Below are 19,164 nucleotides of genomic sequence, written 5' to 3' on the forward strand. Positions count from 1 at the left end.
CTACAGCGGATAGCAAACATACAGTCTCACAGAATCAGATTATGCTTCTTGATGATATATGGCTTCTGGGTGTAGATGTGCATGTGAACACAGAATTAATTACAACTGCAGTCAAGAACTGCCTTCCTTTCCTATCAACATGCTCCAAACTTTTGGTTAGGCAACTAGTCTATAGCAGACGCAAGGAGATTTACTGAAGAGCCCTTCAAGGAGTTAGAAATCCCCCTTCCCACTTATTTTGATTACTAAAATCACATGTAGAGTCCGTTTTCAATTTGAGCCACAATGAATTAGCTACCACTTCTGCTTCCAGTTTATCGGATCAGCTAAAAGACCATTTGTGCCACGTTCTCCTCTGGAATATTCTCCCATGTGGGAAACCAGACCCCTTTCATCTTCTGGTCAAAGCAACACGTAAGGCTTGGAGATGAACTAGAAAGCATTACTCCTCTTTCCCTTCCAGAGGACCTTTCCAGGACTCAAAGCCTCATCCACACGGTCATCCCCCATTCCTCATTAAATTGCCCTGAGCTTCTACTCCAAGTCTTTAATCCCCAGATCACATGGTTCATCTAAAATGAACATGAGACCTGGCATCAAATTATTTGTTACAGCAGAAGAGGACCACCTTTGTAGAACAGCACTATCCATGACAGCCTCAGTGGAGTTAGCCATTATCATGCATTGCTAGCAAATGATGCGTACATGTGTGAGGGCATCACATCTGGTGATGAGCTCTCTTCCACAACATTGGAACAGCATTAGTTAAATCTTTACCTAGGAAATGTTGCATAGTCAAACTCAACAGCTACTGGCTTTGGGCAAGGTGTTGCTGTGTGTGTGAGCTAGCTTCTCTCCCTGGCACAGTCTCCAAGAGGGAATGATCTACACCAAACACCCAAGGGAGTTCTACTCACCAGTCAGTACAGATTCCCAACCTTCTACTCCAATTCTGCCAAAGGAATTAGGTAGTAGGAAGGGTGAGTACTTCTTACACAGTGTTACAGTAAGAATGGCATGCATGGTTGAACCACCCACCAGTGTTCCCAAAGAGCTGCAGCCTTCCAGAAGCATCCAGATCTCAAGTGAAGACCGAAACCAAGAGCGCCCTCAGAACTTGAAGTAAAGGCAAACCACCCCTCTGCCCAGAATTTCAATGGCTCTGTTAGCACTTTCACAGCAGAAAATCCAAACCAAAGAGTTAAACCCTTCCTCCCCAACACGGCCATGGGTTCGTTTTTCCTGCAGCACCCAGCAAGCTGATTACTTTCTCTTCTGGCCCATGTGAAGCGCTTGAATGATCCGAAGGAAAAAAAGCTTAGTGCTGCCACTGTTGGTGTGCCAGGCTCCCCAAGACCCGCTCAGGTCTTAATCCGCTTACAGAGAATTATGCATTGCTGAAATTTCTCTGCAAAGGCTCCATCCTCAGCAGGGTGTGAAAGGCAAGTCCGACCCTGCAAACAACACGCTGATGGCAATGTATTTCTGAATTTGTGCTCACAATCCCACAGCAGCTCTTGAAGGACCAGAAGCCTGGCTTAATAACAAAAGAGCACCTTATATAATACCAAGTGCTTTTGTATCAAGGACTCCAGAAGGAAGGATTAATTAGTTAAAGGAGGATTATTTCTTTGAAGACAGCTAATCTATGCAGAGGTTTCTTTAAAACCACAGATCTTCATTCTGGGGGCTGAAAGTAATTTTTTCAAACAAAAAACCCACCTAGATGGCAACCATATTTTCATATGTGGATGGTTCTTTACTGTTACGTACATATAACATAGAATAGTGCATATAGCACTATGGTAATTAAACTAATATTGTTAGTGTAGTATAATAGCATACTAATACATAATACTAAATTTTGCCCTTGCTTTTCTGTAAAATGAAAATGAAGCAGAGAAAGGAAACGATTCTTACCACCTGTAATCTAGAAATATCCAATTAACCAATGGGACAAACAGCCTCCTAAATATCATCTCCAATCACCCAGAAGTTGAATAATGAAAGCTTCATAACTGGGATTGGCATTCCGTAGAGCCACATACCATTTTAATATAAATTGTATTATTTCAATGAAAACAGCAGCAGGTCTCAGGCACTGTTATCCAGGGGAAAAATGTTGGGGGAGGAAAGCAGACACCTGCAGCCCATGTCCTGACCAAGCAAAGACCAGGTCAGAGCCTAAGTTCAGCTAAACTTAGCTTTGGTAGTATTTTACATGAGGATCCACTTGCATCTGTAGTATTGGCATTGGTAAGGGCAAAAAGGGGTCAACCTGGCCCACAACAGCCCAACTAAAAAGAAAAACCTTGTTTCCTTTCCGTATAGCCTTTTGAAAGTTATGAAACAGCATGAGGATGAAGACATTGCCCTTTAACTAAAGATATTTATGGTTCTAATTCCATTTCACTGCCCACCTAACGTGTATGTGGTGCATAATACACAACGCTGTGTGCTTTAGTATTCAAAGCACTGGGCTGATATAAACCAGCTGATCCCCAAAAGCCTTTGTTCAAGCAGATAACACTTATCTGAGTTTTGCAGAAAGGGAAAGAACAGTTAGTGAAATTTAAGTTATTCGCACAGCACAATGGCAAAACACACCCTCAACTCCAAAACTGAGCTGTCAGGTCAATGCCTTTCCCTGGTTTGCAATAGCAGATGCTGTTAAACATCCTGGTGTGTCCTTGGGCATGTAAACCACTCCCAAACAGCACAGAAAACAATTAATTCCTCTGGTGAGAAAAATGACTCATTTTAAATGAAGTGGAACTACTACAGAAAACTGGTGGCTAATAGCAAATATGGATAAGAGACTTTTATTTCTAATTTGAAGAGTCAGATCAGCACAGATTCTTAGTATTTTCATTCTCGGTACTTTAAAGCAACCAAGTGATAAAAGTTTTCATGTTCAGCAGTGTTTCTGCTGTTTTTTCATAGAATCATAGAATAGTTTGGGTTGGAAGGGACCTTTCAAGGCCATCTAGTCCAGCCCGCCTGCCATGAGCAGGGACATCTTCAACTAGACCAGGTTGCTCCAAGCCCTGCCCAACCTGCCCTTGAACGCTTCCAGGGATGGGGCAGCCACAGCTTCTCTGGGCAACCTGTGCCAGTGTCTCACCACCCTCATTTTTCCCATTATTGCTTCTAGCAGAATTCAGTTAGCCACACATGGCACCTTGGAATAAGCTTTTTCACATCACAGCTTCACGGACTGTACCTATTTTGGAGACCAGCTGATGATTTTGATCAAATTTTTCCAGTTTTGATTGGCAGGAAGAGCAAGAAACCAAGGGCTGTTTGCAGAGATGCTGTTTCCACACCCAGGCCTCTCTTGCATCACTAAAACGCCACTGGCACCTCCCCATCATTTTGAGCCAAGATGCTGGGATGACTGCCTTCCCACCACGCATGTTTCAGGTTAAGAGTCACTTGAGTTTCACTCCTTCACTCATGCCCACCACTTCCAAACCTGAGGACCTCCTCACTCCTCTCATGTGTCCAAAGAGCAATGCAGCTGGGGAAAGGGCTGGAACACATGTCTGATGAGGAGGGGCTGAGGGAACTGGGAGTGTTCAGCCTGGACAAAAGGAGGCTCAGGGGGGACCTTCTCGCTCCCTCCAGCTGCCTGGGAGGAGGTTGCAGCAAGGTGGGGGTTGGTCTCTTTTCCCAAGTAGCAAGTGACAGGACGAGAGTAAATGGGCTCAAGTTGTGCCAGGGGAGGTTTAGATGGGGTATTAGGAAAAACGTCTTCACTGAAAGGGTTGTCAAGCATTGGAACAGGCTGCCCAGGGAGGTGGTGCAGCCACTACCCCTGAAGGGATTTAACAGATGTGTAGATGTGGTGCTTAGGGACATGGTTCAGTGGTGGGCTTGGCAGTGCTGGGTTAATGGTTGGACTCAATGATCTTCAAGGTCTTTTCCAACCTAAATGATTCCATGATTCTTCCCCTCCATTATCATCTCTCTGCTCCTCACGCTTCTTTTTTTTCAGCCTTTTTCCATCCCAGGAGGGCTTAATGGATTGTTTACACTGTGCTACTGCTCACCCCTAAAAAGAGAATGACAAAGATCCATGCTGAGAGGTAGTAATGGGATTTATCCACCCATCTTGCAACTGTCGTGGGAATAGAAGTATTCCGTCCTGACTGTCAGGCTAGCAGCTTTCATTAGGAGGGAAATGTAATACTTTCACAAGCTAATTAATTGCATTTGCTGATGCTTTAGCAGGAGATGCTAAGTGCAAGGGGCAGAGGAGGATTCCCCAAAGTTGCTTCAAGTTCTTTCAGCTCTGAATCAGGAGCAAACACGATGACATTAGTCAGGCTAATCAGCCTATTAGTCTTAAAAAATGACAGTTATAAAATATACCCTGATTAGATATTGGATGGAGTTGTAAAACCTGTGCAAATGTTATATTAATCACAGACCTGTATTAGGGAAGTCTAATCATTAAAGCCAGCTTAAAACATGCTGCCCAAGATGATAACATTATAAACATAATCCAGATGGCTTACAAAGTGCAAACAGAGCCCCAGCTGATGTCTCCCTCGAGAGGACCCAGCATGCACGCTCCCCAATTTCTCCTAAAAGCCCTTTGTGTGGGAACACAGCTACTGCAGGGGTGATGGGTCGTCCAGGTTGTCCCCAACCTTGGGGGGCTCCTCCAAGCCTCTGGAGGAGGCTCTGAAGGTTCCTCCAAGAATACAAGGCAACATGAAAGAAGCATCAACCCAAGAACCTGGAAAGGAGACAAAGAACAGTCACTTGTTCCACAGGAACCAGGGTGAAGCCATCAGACTGTGCATGGCTTTCACTGTTTGTGTGCCCAGGATCAGATCACAACCTCCAGCAGCTGCACCTTCTGGAGGTGAGCACCTGCCTCTGTCCAGAGCTGAAAGGACCAGATAACCACAACTTTTCCACTAGTTACCTTTGCTCTTCTAAACCTGGGTTGCTGAAAAAGGTGAAAAGCTTGTAGGTCCTCATCTACCCTGTTTTTCAGGGAGCACACAGGTAACCATCTCTGTTAGGGGCAATGCACTACTGCCACAAAGCCACTTCATATAAATCTGCTCAGACATCTTATCTGACTGGTTCTGAGATACGTTACAGCCCGAAGGGATGGGAGACGGGCAGGACTGATAATACTGCCTCAACCTAGTGGGTTGTCACAGTGTGCTCCTGTCCCAGCTCAACCCCAATAACCATAACATCAGAGAAATGAGTAGAGAAATAAAAAAGAGGCTTTCCACCCCTACGTCAGGAAGACTTCTGGCCCATCACCTAGGCTCAATTACAAGTTCTGTACACAGTGTCTCATTGCAGCCGTCAGCCAGGAGCCAGATCCTGAGTTCGTGGAGGCTTTCTACACTTCACGGAGCTAAAATGTCCCTGTTTAAACCTCTCAGACTTCCTGGCTCCTCAAACTTCCGCTACTAATGTGGTTGCCCTTTAGGGTTGGCATCTAGCTCATCGCTTGTGCTGGCAGAGAGGATTGCTCCATGCTTTGCTGCTCACTCACATGCTGCTCTGTACACCATCTCCTGATAGCTCAAAAAACCCCCATGAAACCACGTTCATCACACACAGGAGGTTTTACCCTGTTTGCTCCCAATAGGTTATGGCACGTACCATGGCAGGCCAGGCACAAGAACAGGGACATTCTCTAAAGCTTCAACAGTGAAGATCTACTAGGACTTCAGATGGGCATCAAGTTGAGCTACATCCACCCTGGGAAATAAAATAGGTGAGGGACTGGTCTTCGGTGCTGTGGCTGGCTGGCACAGCAGGGCTCGGCTCACATCCATCCATGCACACAACTGGACAGCATGGACAGCCCTGCGTGAGCCCATGGGCTCTGTCCTGCTTCCTTCAACAGCAGACATGCAGCTGGAAGCTGCAGGAGGGATAGGACCCAAAACACCCTCATACAAGCAGATATGGGTGGACTACCTTCAGATTTGATTTTTGGCCACAGGCTTTCACTGTGCAGAATGGCAGTTGTCCACGGCCAGCAAAGTACGCAACCTAAACGCAACCATACCTCACAGCACATCATCTACCCTGAAAAAGAATTATTTCTTGTTATACAAGAGGTATCTAGCTGGGAGGGTCAGGGTAGGATGCACTTTTGAGCTCTTGTGGTCTCTGATGCTTCAAACTACCAGATACCTAGCCAGGTTCTCCTCAAATACACTGTGACCTGCCAAGCATCCAAAAAATGCATCCATATCATGGATGGGTGCATCCATGGTATAGACAGGGACTAAGTGAAAGACTGTGGTGGAGCCTCACCATGAATGATCCTTATTCCCCATGGCCCTGGCATAAAGCCAGACTTCTGCAAGGTCAGGTCTGCAGACAGACCTTGGCCTCCAACCCGAATACTCATCTCAGAGCTCTTGACGGTACTCTAACATGAAGTTTGGTACACATCACCAGAAAGGCCTGATCATTTGCCTTCACAGTCAGGAGGAGCTGAGAAATAATACCTCTGCCAGTTTCAAAGACACTTACATCTCCAATCCTTGCAGCCTTGTGTTAGAAGCTGATTTATTCTGCATCTTCTTCGAGAGGCCAGGACCAGAAGGGGATCAGAAGCATTAAGACTCCTTGAGGGATGGGGAATTGGATCCAAATTCCCTTCTGTGATGGTCTCAGCTAGGACAGTACCTGCAGTATTTTCAGGTAGCAAGCAGCATTCCCTTCAAAGTGCCAAGGATCCCAGATGGACCTATCCTGAACAATTTGAGAGCATCCCCGATGACCTCTCCTTATTCCTGGAAAGCCACTATCCTCATAACCAACTCCTGAAGTGACATAAGGTCTCCAGCACAGTAACGGTACTTAATGACACACTTGGAGACAAAGAAAAGAGGACACTGGAAGGTGAGGTGTGATACCAGTCCCACATGGATGTTACTGGACTAGGGTAAATTTAGCTGAAGGTGCCACTTGGGCACGTAATGTTTTACTGAATGGGCCCATGACGTTCCTACGTGCTGGGAAGTGCAGTTGCACTGAACTTCCTCAGCACTCTGTGGCCACTGGCAACTTATTTGTTGCCAGTCTCTAACAAACATTAGAGACTGTTTGCAAAGCACAGGGCAGCTTCGCCTTCTTCACTCAAAGTCAAGGTAAGATTTAGCAGTCATTCTCTCATGGCTGCACTCTTTCCTGTAGGGAAAAAATGCCAGTTTCCACCAGGAGATTTGTTTTCAGGACTTTCTTGTGCTGCCTTTTTTGCATCAGCTTGAAATGTTGAATGTTTGATTTCTAAATGTCGGATGTTTGATGAATGGGGCACTCAGTGTAACTAATCTGTTTTTCATGGGACCTGCCTTTGACTGGGTTTTAAGAAACCTTCACGGACTGCTCCAGAAATTAAGTTTCAGTTGTCTCCCTTGAAAATGACACATGTTCATAGAAAACAAAACAACCTATGCAGGTCAAAACAAAACTTTGCTGTGCCATCTTCTCAAAGGAATGAGCCTCCTACCAGGGGGACCAGAGCCTGAAGGTTTCTGGATGGTGCTGCACAACCACCAAATATTAGTCCAGACAAAGCAAGTTTCCAGAACCAATCTTTGTAAATATACCTGGTGCTTCAGAAGAGCCCTGAAATTTAAAAGAAAACAAATAATCCCCAGTAAACCCAACCTCCCTCTCCAGTGAGTTCCTGTAAGTACAACTAGCAAGACCGAACAAGAAGTCCACTGCTTGCTTGCTATAAATTTCATTTCACATATTCCAGCAGGAAAGGCACAGAAGACACACGCAAAGCCTTCAAAGGTCACCACTGCTCTTGCAAAGACTCCAATTTCATGTGCAATGGGTGAGTCCAAACCTACAGTGGGATCCACATGGATTTATTCAAGAACAGGAAGGGAAGATGACATGCAAGCACGAACAGTGGAAACACTGTTTTGCTGAGCCTGGAAGGAAAAGGAAAGGGAAGGGAGGAGGAAAGCCAGTAACAACTGCACATGAGGCTTATAAGGAGAGATGAGAAGTGTTGAGAGAATCAGAGTAACTTCATTTCCTACCCAACTATACATGAAGACAAGAAAAAAAGCAACAATCCTCTGTCCATGCCTTCCCTCTGACACTACCGACCGCACATCAGATCTGGGAGTTGCTTGAGTAAAACACAGGACAAACCCTGTGGTCTGCAGAGATGCTCTAAGTGCAGCTGATGGCACACACCTGAGCTGTAGCTATCTGTAGAGGACTGCGAGATGGAGCGGGAAAGCGAACGGCGGCCAATCTTCGTTGGGCGCTTGTTGAATTCTTGCTTTTGGTCAGCAAACTGGATCTGTTAAAAGGAAATTAATAGTTAAGTCAGACACAAAACCCCAACAGTCTGATAGAGAAGATTAATCCCAAGAACCCAAAGCCTTAAGCAGACACTGACACCACCTCAGTTATGCGCTGAATTGTTATTTATTATTATTCCTGTTATTTAATTTGGAACAGGGTATGCTAAATTGCCTACTTTGTTTAATTTCAGACCTTCCACCATACGCAGCATCAACACACTTGTCCTTCAAATACCTTGAAACTCCTCTTTTAACCACACAAATTACAAAGCTGCTGTCCCCGTTACACACAAACTTATTTTCCAAAATGCCGATGATAAGGGTTATTCATTGCAAGAGAAGCCCTATTAGGGCCACCCTACATTTGCAGAGCTGATGCGGACACTGATCCTTCTTTCAACGTTTATTGCGGTGACTAGTATGAGATGCTCCCTATATGCTGTACAAAACACGAAAGGCAAAAATAAAAACACTTCAATAATGAATACAGCTTCCAGCTGCACTCTATATTAAGAAACATTTCAGATTAGATACATCACTCAAGGCTGTTGTAACTGTTGGGATCATGGACGCCTGGGGAGCACAAGTATTTAAGAGTATTGCATTCAAGAGTACACAACTTTATAGAACAAATCAAGAAATGAAGGATGTGCAGGCTGGCAAAATGTGATTATCCAAGTTGGAGAAAGGGAACAAACTATCATTTACCAGCAGTGCCTACAATAATACCTCAGCAATGGATGTAACAGCAATATTTTGTGGCATTTTGCATCTACCTTGTTTTTTCATGGAGCTCATCTCATTGTGACAAATTGTTATGAATGACAAATAGCAACCTTCTCACCCAAGATGAAGAATCAAGCCCATTTCCATTTCAGTCATCACCAAGGAATGAAGATTTCAGACTTCCCAGGAACATCTGTGAAGCCCCAAGACCACCAGCGGGTTTGAAAGCAGCTGAGCACAACCAGGCTCAGCCCTGCCCATGCTACAGCTGCAATAACTGCCCAGGTAAGAGATAAATATTTAAGTCAGCAAAGCTGATCTGCTCCAAAGCACAGAGAGGACAGAAAGGATAGGTTAAGAAGCGTCACTTTTATCTATGCACTTTTAAGGGGAAAATGAGATTTAACACTGGTACTTATAGAAGAACATCTTTCTCCAAGCTTCATTTTACTCCTGCCCTTGGTTGAAAAGAACAGCAAGAAAGCCAGTCAGTATTTCCTTACCATAAACTCCTCAAATCCAGGTTTTCACATACACTGAACATCTGCTCTTACAGATGACTGTTAGTGATTTTACAGTAGAAACGCAATTCTTCCGTGCCCCGTTGACGTCTACCTCATGTTGAACTTGTCTTAATGCTTCCCTGCTCACATCAGCACCGACCTGCAGCTTGTGACCCCAAAAGGGCTTCACAGACATCAGATGCATTTCAACAAACACCAAGCCTGCTCAGAGCCCGACTGCCTTACCCAAGGGACACAGCACATCTCAAACCCACACCAGCAGCTCAACATCATTTTTAATTATCTCTATGTGGCTACTGGGCCATATGTAAGCATTCAGAAAGAAAAACCTGTTAGAAAATATTCTAACTCTCTGTGCTCATCACTTTGTAAGCCGACCACTGATGCTCCCACTATGTTCACGAGACATGATAAATCTCAGGGAAACTGGAAACACAACCTCCAATTGCAAATTTCCTTGGACTTTGCTACAAGCATAAACTGACTCAGTCTGGTACAACAGGGTTAAATATTTACATCTCCAAAATACTGAAAGCCATTAATTGAGTCTATTAACTAACCCCTTGGGCATATTTTGAGAAGTTAGTTTTGTTTAAAGAAGGCACCTAACCAGAAAGAATTTGATCCTGTTGGGAACTCAAGTTCAAGTTCAATGGTTTAAGTAGCGGCACTTGACATTGCACTTGAGATGGACTAGTGATGCTACAGAGTTGGTGCTCTGCTTTTTGGGCCAGTAAGTGAAGGAAAAAGGTGATCAGCATCTCAGGTAGCTCTTTCAGAGTCCCCTGTGAACCTAAGTCCAAGCTGGCCCAGGGACAGCTAGTCCAGGCTGCTGGGGAGGAGGGAAAGAACCTGGGATAGCATTTGCAGCAGCCCCTGGGAGCTCTTTCTTTTCTGCTAATCTCAAACCAAACAACAGAGTGACACCGGATCAGGAAACACACAGGGGAGGAAAAAAACCCATGTCAAACTCATATTACAGTCAACACTTGCATTGTGGATTAACACCTCTGATCCCGGCGGGATGGGGTCTTTGTGCACATATGCCAGTTTTTATATTCCTTTTCTATGAAGCTGTTGGCCTGAAATAACTCCCCACCCCCCACCCCTTAAAACAAATCCCTTGACAGCTGAGCAACTTCATCTAAGCATCAGGTTATTTGTGAGAAACTATGCTCTCAGCAAAGTGAGAGTCTGGAAATCTAACAAAGGGTGAATAATTTGTATTACAATTAACATTTTCCTTTCCCACATAATCTCTTCAAGGACATTCAATGCAACTATTTCCAGTGACATGGTACTATTGATAATTGCATTCAGAGCTCTTGAAGTACTTCCACATCCAAGAGTGATAGGCAAGTACATGCCAAAAGCAAAGTCATGAACCAAATTAGGCAGAACCAAAACTAGACTTTATAATAAACCCTGCCCTCAATGCCATTAAGGGTTAAACCCTTTAAAGGCTGCCACAAAACGGGTTTAGCTTTAGCTGAGCAAGGCACTGACAGCCAAGAGGTAGAAGGGGAGAACATCAGGAAGGGGCCAGGTCAAGGCTCAGGTCTACTTTTAGGTTGTGTTGACACTTCACCAATGTCTCTTAGCTTTATCCTTTGAGCAGCAGAGAGACCAGGCAAGAAAGGATGCTGGAATCTGATTTAAGACATCTATTGTATCGACCTTTATTCAGTGCTAAATTTTGTATTGTGTGGACATGCAAAGGGTACACAGGTATACCCTTAAGCCAGTTCCCACAACACGTTTATTTTTGAGTTGAAATCTCAGCAACGTACACTCAATCCAGACAGAAGGAGAAAACCAGACCTTGCTTACCCAAACCAAAACTCTGGTTTAAATCCTTACCGAACGGCACAAGGTGACTGATGGCAAGATGTGTCATGTTCCAGCCTGGCTAGAAAGATGGGGCATTCAAGACGGGGATGAGAACAGTGATTTAGTATCAGGATGAACTCGCTCAGCTCATGCCAAAATGCTTCTGGAAGTAACAGCCAACTTTGCACAGACTTAACCTCAAAGTCTGTGCAGGTTTTGTGAGGCTGTGAAGCTTTTGAGAGCTGCAGCTGCTTGTATTTAGGAGTCCAACCTGCTCTGCAGCTACACAAACGTCGCTGCTTTCAACTTCCAACAGGAAAAAAACATTTCAAGCTGAAAAACCTCACCTCCAGAGGTACAAGGGGTTAATGACTTCTGAATACAGGTGCATGCTCATTACATTTCATATGAGCTAAGTCTCACTTCGACCTGGGATTTCTACCGTGAAGAGCCACTCTACGCTACTTCACCCAGAGAAAAAAGTTTCATCATCCGAGGTTTTCCTGGGCAATCTCCCTGCTTGCAAACCCATGGACTCCTCCATCATGGTACTCTGAAGAACAACCCCAGAGCAACATATTTGGCACAACACTTCATCATTTCAAACCTCCTGCTCCCCAGAGAAAATGAAGAGAAGTCCTCCAGAGACTGGGATTTTCTCTAAGCAGGGGGATGCAGTCAGCTCCAGAAATAAGTGACTGTGGGGGAACAGCAAGAAAAGGAGGGAAAAGGTTGGGGTAGAGAGGAACAAATGTACTTTCAAGTAGAAAAATGGTATTACGGTACTAAAGACTGCCCTCACCTGGGCTTTAATCCCTGAATCTCCATTCACGTTGTACTTCTTCTTGTTCAGCATGACGGCATCACTGACAGCCCCTCTGCACTGTCTCCCGCCAGGACAGGGGCTGCCCCCCCGATTTATACCTCCCAGCCCTGCCGATCCCGATCCTGCCCGCTCTGGTTTCAGCTGCGAGGTGGAGGAAGAGGGAGGGAGGGAGGGAGGGAAAGGGAACCGCGTGGATTTTCAGACTCCCTTTTTCTGGCAGGAAAGGACCCCAAGACTTAATGAGGCATCCCACCAAACAAGCCCTACTTCTGTTTTATGCTGCATTACAGTGATTGCCTGACCTCTTAGACAGTTAGCGGCAGTTTTTAACATGGCCTGGCTTGTGTGTGCATAACAATAGCTTATTTATATAACCAGAAAATTTCCCTGCTCGCTATAATTAACTTGCTAATTAGGCTCTTTTTAACTTGGGTTCTCCCCCCCACTTTCTTTTTCCCCAATGTCAGATGATTACGTTAACAGAGCCTCATTAGAAGAAAATTAACTAATGAGGAACTAAAACAATGAAGGCATTTGTTAGATGGCAAAGTGGTTTTTAATTATGCCCGTTCCTGCTCTGTCCTCCAGGTCAGCAAGTGCAGAGAGTCCGTCCTTGGAAGGGTCCAGGCCCCAACAGCCATCCCACTGTTCCCGCACTAGACCATTCCTCTTAGAATCACAGAAACACAGAATGGTTTGGGTTGGAAAGGACCTTTGAAAACCACCCAGTTCCACCACTCCGCCAGGGGCACGGACACCTTCCACTAGACCAGGTTGCTCCAAGCCCCATCCAACCTGACCTGGAACACTTCCAGGGATGGAGTGTCCACAACTTCTCTGGGCAACCTGTTCCAGCACCTCACCATCCTCATCTTAAAAAATTCTTCCTTATACCTAGACTTTTCCCACCTTGCAGGTACCTACAGCAGCAGGAAAATGCTGTGGATAATCCTAGAGGGATGCTCATGCAGCAGTAGGGTTTGGGAAGTGTGATGCTTTCCTACCAGTGACCAAGCAGACCCACTCCAGGGCAATTTTTTAAATTTTTATTTAGTGGTTGGAGCTGTTATCCAAAGAGGTTTGCCCCTGACAATGTACCCAAGACAATTCCCATAGAAAGCCTCAGCATCTGCTTCCAAAGAGGGAGCTGGCAAGTGACAAGGCATCACCGATTGACTCAACACCAATTCCAACAAAATATGAAAAAAAAAAGCTCCCCTCAGCTTTCTGTATTGTTATATACACCTGCTTTAGAAATAATTTACCACTGATCTGATCTAATATTGCTCCAATCTGATAAAATATTGCTCCTTAATAGTTGTCACTGTTGTCTAGTGGATGGTACAGCACAATGGGGAAAATGCTGCCAGCACTGCTTGCAAGTGCTCCTCCAAAGTGTTTCCATAGACAAGCACATGCCATGACAGCATTTTACATCTCCATAGTGGATTTCAAGGATTCCACAGAAAGAGCAAAAAATCCTGGGCTGTATGAAAGCAACATCTGCTTTGTGAAGGGAAAAAAACAGAATTCCTGACTTTAATGGATCTGTAGAATAACTAGAAAATGGAGATATGGGATATCTCCCCTATGGAAATATGTCAGGGAATACAAGACTGGGATTAGCACCATTTGCTTCAATTGATACTATAGCTAAAGCTGTATTTTCAAAGTAAGTTTTTAATTTTTAATGTTATTGATGACCCTTTTCATGCAAAATCCTAAGAGAGATGCTACTTTAGTTCACTGTAAGTAAGCTAAAAGGCTTTAAAGGGTGTATGAAGTTCACCTTGGTGGTACCACCAAAGCACAAACTACTTTCCAGTAGGTTATCACATCAAGATACTCAAATAGCTTTTTTTTTTTTTTTTTTTTGGGGGGGGGGGCACCCTTTCCCCCCACCCCCGCAGTGAAGACTGAGTCTGAGACACTAAAATTAAGAACCTCTGCTTTATATAAATTCTAAAAATAAAGTTATTTCCTGCCTCTCCCATCCACAGCTCAGGTGTCTTCTGCAAGTTGTATGTCAGTTGTATTCTGGCTCACTCTTCAAATAAAAACAGGGAGAAATACATTCAATCCTAGTAAAATGCAAGTTGTCACTACAATTTAATAAACCACTCATGATTAAAATCAGTTTTTTCATCATGGCTGGAGCCCCACCTTACTGCAGCCTCCCTCCGTGTTAGTTTAGCCATGCCATGTGCTTGGAATACCTTCTACTCTTTTAAAAACTGCTAAATGAAACCTTAAAATAATGTAACAGCTACAAAAACCACCACACACACCCCTTGTGCAATGTGCAAGAGGAAGCACCCTTGTAAATTCTCTCAACTTTCAAATTTTGTGAGCACAGCATTTTTGTAGTGCTAGCGTCTCAGATTTATTCCTAGCCATGGGTATTTATTTTTTTAAAGGAACAAAGGGAGAAAACAATAGTTTTCTGTGTGATTAAGTCACACAAGCTCTCTGGCCTTGCCAACAGCTTTCAAATCCACCTGCAACAAACTTGGGAAATAAAGAGCAAGTTATGGAGCTAATCAAAATCCATCTATTTGCATATGAAACAGCAGGTCATGTTTGCGGTCTTCAAGAGCTGCCATTACTTGGTTATTCATGTGACAAACTGGCTGGAAGGTCTCTTCTCAGTGGAGAAACTTCTCATGCATCTGTGATGCCAAGTGATGAAATTAATTTAATTTTATTTTTTTTTAATGAAGAAGGGTAAAGATGGTGACATAATTTTGCAGCTGTGACTAAAAGAGAGGGGACCAACAGTACTATTCTGATATTCCACCAGAGCTCAGGGCTTGCAGCAACCAGAACCAACCTCCTCCTCCTGCCCTCTCATCCCTATTCATGAAGGAAAAGCCGGTTTCCTCCAGCACTCGACCTGCCAAGCCAGATATTTCATCCCCTGCTCCACTTTCCCCCATGAAACCGGAGATGTGTACGGCGACACCAGGTGTTGGCATCTGAAAGGCAACTGAGAAGAGACCTGCTCCCCTTCAGCCGTGTCAGCAATGCCTTCCCCTCTCCACGCTTGAAATGATCTGCACCCCTCAGCTTCAACAATTCAGGCAGCTTCTATTCTCCTGATCCACCTTCTGAGCCTAGATCATATCACTTCCAGAAAGGGACTGTTCAAACCCATTTATTCCATAGTTTCACATGCCTTAAATTAATATGTAATCCTGACAATGCTGCTCACTGAGCCAAAACTTTAACTGGAGCTCAAAGCCTTTAAGATTCCAGGTCTCCAGCCAAAAGGTCACACAGAGACCAACACCAGGATTAACACAGCCATTTAACCCTTTGGCATCTCTCTTCTGAAAAAAACAGCTTGAGAATGTGCAGGTTAAGGTTGATTTTGCCTACAGGACTTGGAACAGAAAGTATGGGAATGAAGAGTCACCCACCTGGGCCAAAGTGGTTTCCAAGCATGTTAGAAACTCAAACCGTTGATTCAGGAAGACCTCACACCAGTGGTGCATCTGCCGTGCTCTGCCAGCTCTCAGCTCAGTGTATTTCTAACTCACGTTCAGCATTGGGCTGAGTATGTGTACAGTGCAAACATTAGACTGCAGCCCCAAACACCTCAATTTACTATGTTTTATTAGGTCTGAGACCAGTTTCCGTCCTCAGACCACCAAGACAACTGTTAATGAGGACAGCCCATGTCTATCAAGACATTGCTCTCACTCTAGTGGCTGAAACCCACTCTCAGGTTACCTCTTTTGAAAAAAAAAATCCTTCATGGCCCACAGCACTAAAGCTGCAGGTGGAAAACCTGGAGATAAAACTAGAAGCAGCTCTTCCAACATTTTAGTGCTTACTGACATAGAGCACACTTCCATGGTAGCAAACAGCAGCACCTACATCCAATGCATGGCAAGAATGAGTGTAGCCATCCCTGCTACTGTAACTGGTGGGAGCAGAAAGGAGATATCTTTGAAAAAAGGAAAATAATAAACACCTAAACCAGGCAGCTCCACTGGGGATAATGAGAAGGACAAGGAAGAGAGAAATTTTCTCCCCCAGCTGTAGAACAGATCCCTCAGTCCACCCCGGCTCTGTTGGTCACAATCCCGTGACAAGGCAGGCAAAAGAGGAAACAGTTATTTCTGTATCACTTCAACTTGCAGCAAAGGGGCAACTTAATTTTATAATTTAAAAAAATGTAGCATCTCAAAAGTCAGAGATGGAAAACACTACTGAGTCATCACGAGCCAGTGCATCATCTCTAGCAGTAAGTGCATTTGTACTCGGCCAGCATCCATTGTTCATACAGCTCCTTCATGTGTGTGATGCTACAGCACAACCCAGGAGCATTTACACCATTACAGTGAGAGCCTCTCCTGTTAATTCCCTAAAGACTAGAGAATCTTTACGTCATTCAGCAGTGGGCCCACATTTTTCCTAGTTACCCTTTTCCTACTGATGTACTTGAAGAAGCCCTTCTTATTGTCCTTCACATCCCTCACCAGGTTTAATTCCAACTGGACCTCACCTTCCTCACTGCCTCCCCGCATGCTCTGACAACAGCCCTATATTCCTCCTACATGGTCTGCCCCCTTTCCCGCATCACGTTAACTTCCTTCTTCTGTCTGAGGTTTGCCAGAAGCTCCTTGCTCATCCATGAAGGCCTCGTGCCCACTTTGCTTGATTTCTTACTCATCAATATCTACAAACACCTTAAGGACGAGTGCCAAGAGGACGGGGCCAGGCTCTTTTCAGGGGTGCCAGCGACACAACAAGGGGCAACGGGCACAAACTGCAGCACAGGGAGCTCCACCTGAATATGAGGGAGAACTTCTTTACTGTGAGGGTGACAGAGCAGGGGAACAGGCTGCCCAGCGAGGCTGTGGGGTCTCCTTCTCTGGGGACATCCAAGACCCACCTGGACGTGACTGTGCAGCCTGCTCTGGGAGAACCTGCTTTAGCAGGGGCTGGACTAGGTGATCTCCAGAGGTTCCTTCCAACCTCAACCATTCTGTGGCTGTGTGATTCCTATTAAAGACTATGCCAATAGAGATTAACTAAACTCTCAATTATACATCACTCAATTATACAACCTGAAATTGCTGAAGCCTTCACAAACAAGACACCAAGTCAAACAGCACTTCTGCCTCACGCACTCACTGGCTGCAGAATTTCAGGAAACAGAAAATTCAGAATTTCCCCTTCTTCTGATCCCATCCTCGTAGGGATGACAAACTCATGTGTCTCACAACTGCACACAGAAGTTTTTCCCAGACTACTGTGGGTACATACGTGCTTGGTGTCAATATTAAATCCAAGTTGCAGATTTCAAAAATTGAGGGTTTTACCCAGTAAGGGAAGTACTGTGATCCTTAATTCGGCTCGCAGCAGAATAAATAACTTCAGTTTGTGTTGTTGCTCAGGTCTGCAAACCCCCAAATCTCCATCACAGCTCAGATGCAGTTCTGCAAAACCAAAATCGACCTGCCGCAGATCTCCTCCCAACAATCAAGAGCCACAGCATTATGGGAGAATTTGTATTTTAACTTTCTCTTCTGAGAAGTAACGCAGAAGGGTTTATTATTATTATTCCCTAATAATACCTTTTTCCAATACTTGGTTATTTGGTTAATAATAAGAGGCGCACTGTAGTAAACAAAGGACCCTGGTAAGAACATTAAGACATAAAAGACTGTTTGAAATAATGACCTTAAAAATAATGAGCATTTTAAAGCTTAGACTAATTAAGTCTTGAAATGTGGCTGTTCACCCCCACACTGTCCTGAGAAACCACATAAAATGCAAATCAGTCAAGTTAAAATCCTGATTAAAAACTTTGCTAGAGGACATAGCCCCAAGCCCTTTGTAGATGGAGTCTGATGCCACAGCAGCTTTAAATCATCTATAAAATCATACATCCATGCTGCAAAAGGAAATTGCTATGGCCATAAGAAAAAAAGGTCTACTTAAATAAAGTTTCTGTCATCTAGTCTAGATCCTAGCAGTACCAAATTCATAAAGGAGAAAATTACAGAGGGGGACAGATCCATAAGGAGAGATCTGCTGCTTATTTTTAAGTAGAACTCCACACTTCTACAGTTGTAACAAAAAAAATCCACATTTGAAATAATAAACAAAAGTTGTGCATTATGCAAAACTTATCACTGCTAACCCTTAAATACAAAATTGATTTCCTCACTGTTGATACGACACAACTGGGGTGAAGCCTGAAGGAACTGCAGTCTATAAAAATAAGTGAGAAGCAGCAAGATAAACTGCAATTTCACAAAAACAAAATCCAGAAAGACTAAGAAAGTGACAGTAGGGAGTACACAAAGCTGGATATTAAAGGGGGATAACGAAATTTGAATCAAATCACCATGCATGGACTCTGTAGATAAAGATCAAAGCAGCAAGACTACCTTATAAGAGCACAAGAATATCAACTTTTTATTATAGTGATCTAAGTATTTTTAGAAGAACTACCAAGAGGGATGACTCCAAAAATAGAAATGGAAGACATGAGCAGAAACCTAGGAAGAGGTAACAAATACTGACATAGAATTTCAGTGCTTCTGAAGTCATGAACATTTCTGGACCACAAGACACTGCACAGACCCTCAGGGGACATGGGAAGCCAACCTCCAGACACGCAACCTTCTGTCTTCCAAGCACTGCCTGCTTTTTGGAGCAATGTCATTATATTTTCAGCTGCTTTGGGAATTCTTTCCACCAGGAAGCAAAGCAAAGCAAAGTCTATTTTAATATTTGCTGGTATTTATTCTAACCTCTTTAACCACCAAAATGAAGCGGAGCAGCATGCAATGCCCTGAAAGGTGTCTTAAGTTTTAGAGGTTTTATTCCAACAACAGAATCTAAATTGATGATACAAATTAAAGTAGCTGAAAAGACAGTATCTGCAGTGCTGATCCTGATGAAATTCCAAGTCTCC

The 19,164-nt window shown here is 44.1% G+C and overlaps 1 protein-coding gene across 3 annotated transcripts in view; it reads right to left on the reverse strand.

The window, feature by feature from the left end:
* The window catches only part of AHCYL2 (adenosylhomocysteinase like 2), a 109,298-nt gene that overhangs the window by 25,416 nt on the left and 64,718 nt on the right, over positions 1–19,164 (reverse strand). For 2 of the 3 annotated variants that reach the window (XM_040594897.1, XM_040594898.1), the window contains exon 2: positions 8,212–8,320. In XM_040594897.1, the coding sequence (XP_040450831.1) occupies positions 8,212–8,320 (109 nt within the window). Of the gene's footprint in view, positions 1–8,211; positions 8,321–12,206; positions 12,431–19,164 lie in introns of those variants that run through there. The other variant, XM_040594899.1, reaches the window with a different exon arrangement.

Source organism: Falco naumanni, chromosome 5, assembly GCF_017639655.2.
Source record: "Falco naumanni isolate bFalNau1 chromosome 5, bFalNau1.pat, whole genome shotgun sequence".
Classification (NCBI taxonomy): Eukaryota; Metazoa; Chordata; class Aves; order Falconiformes; family Falconidae; genus Falco; species Falco naumanni.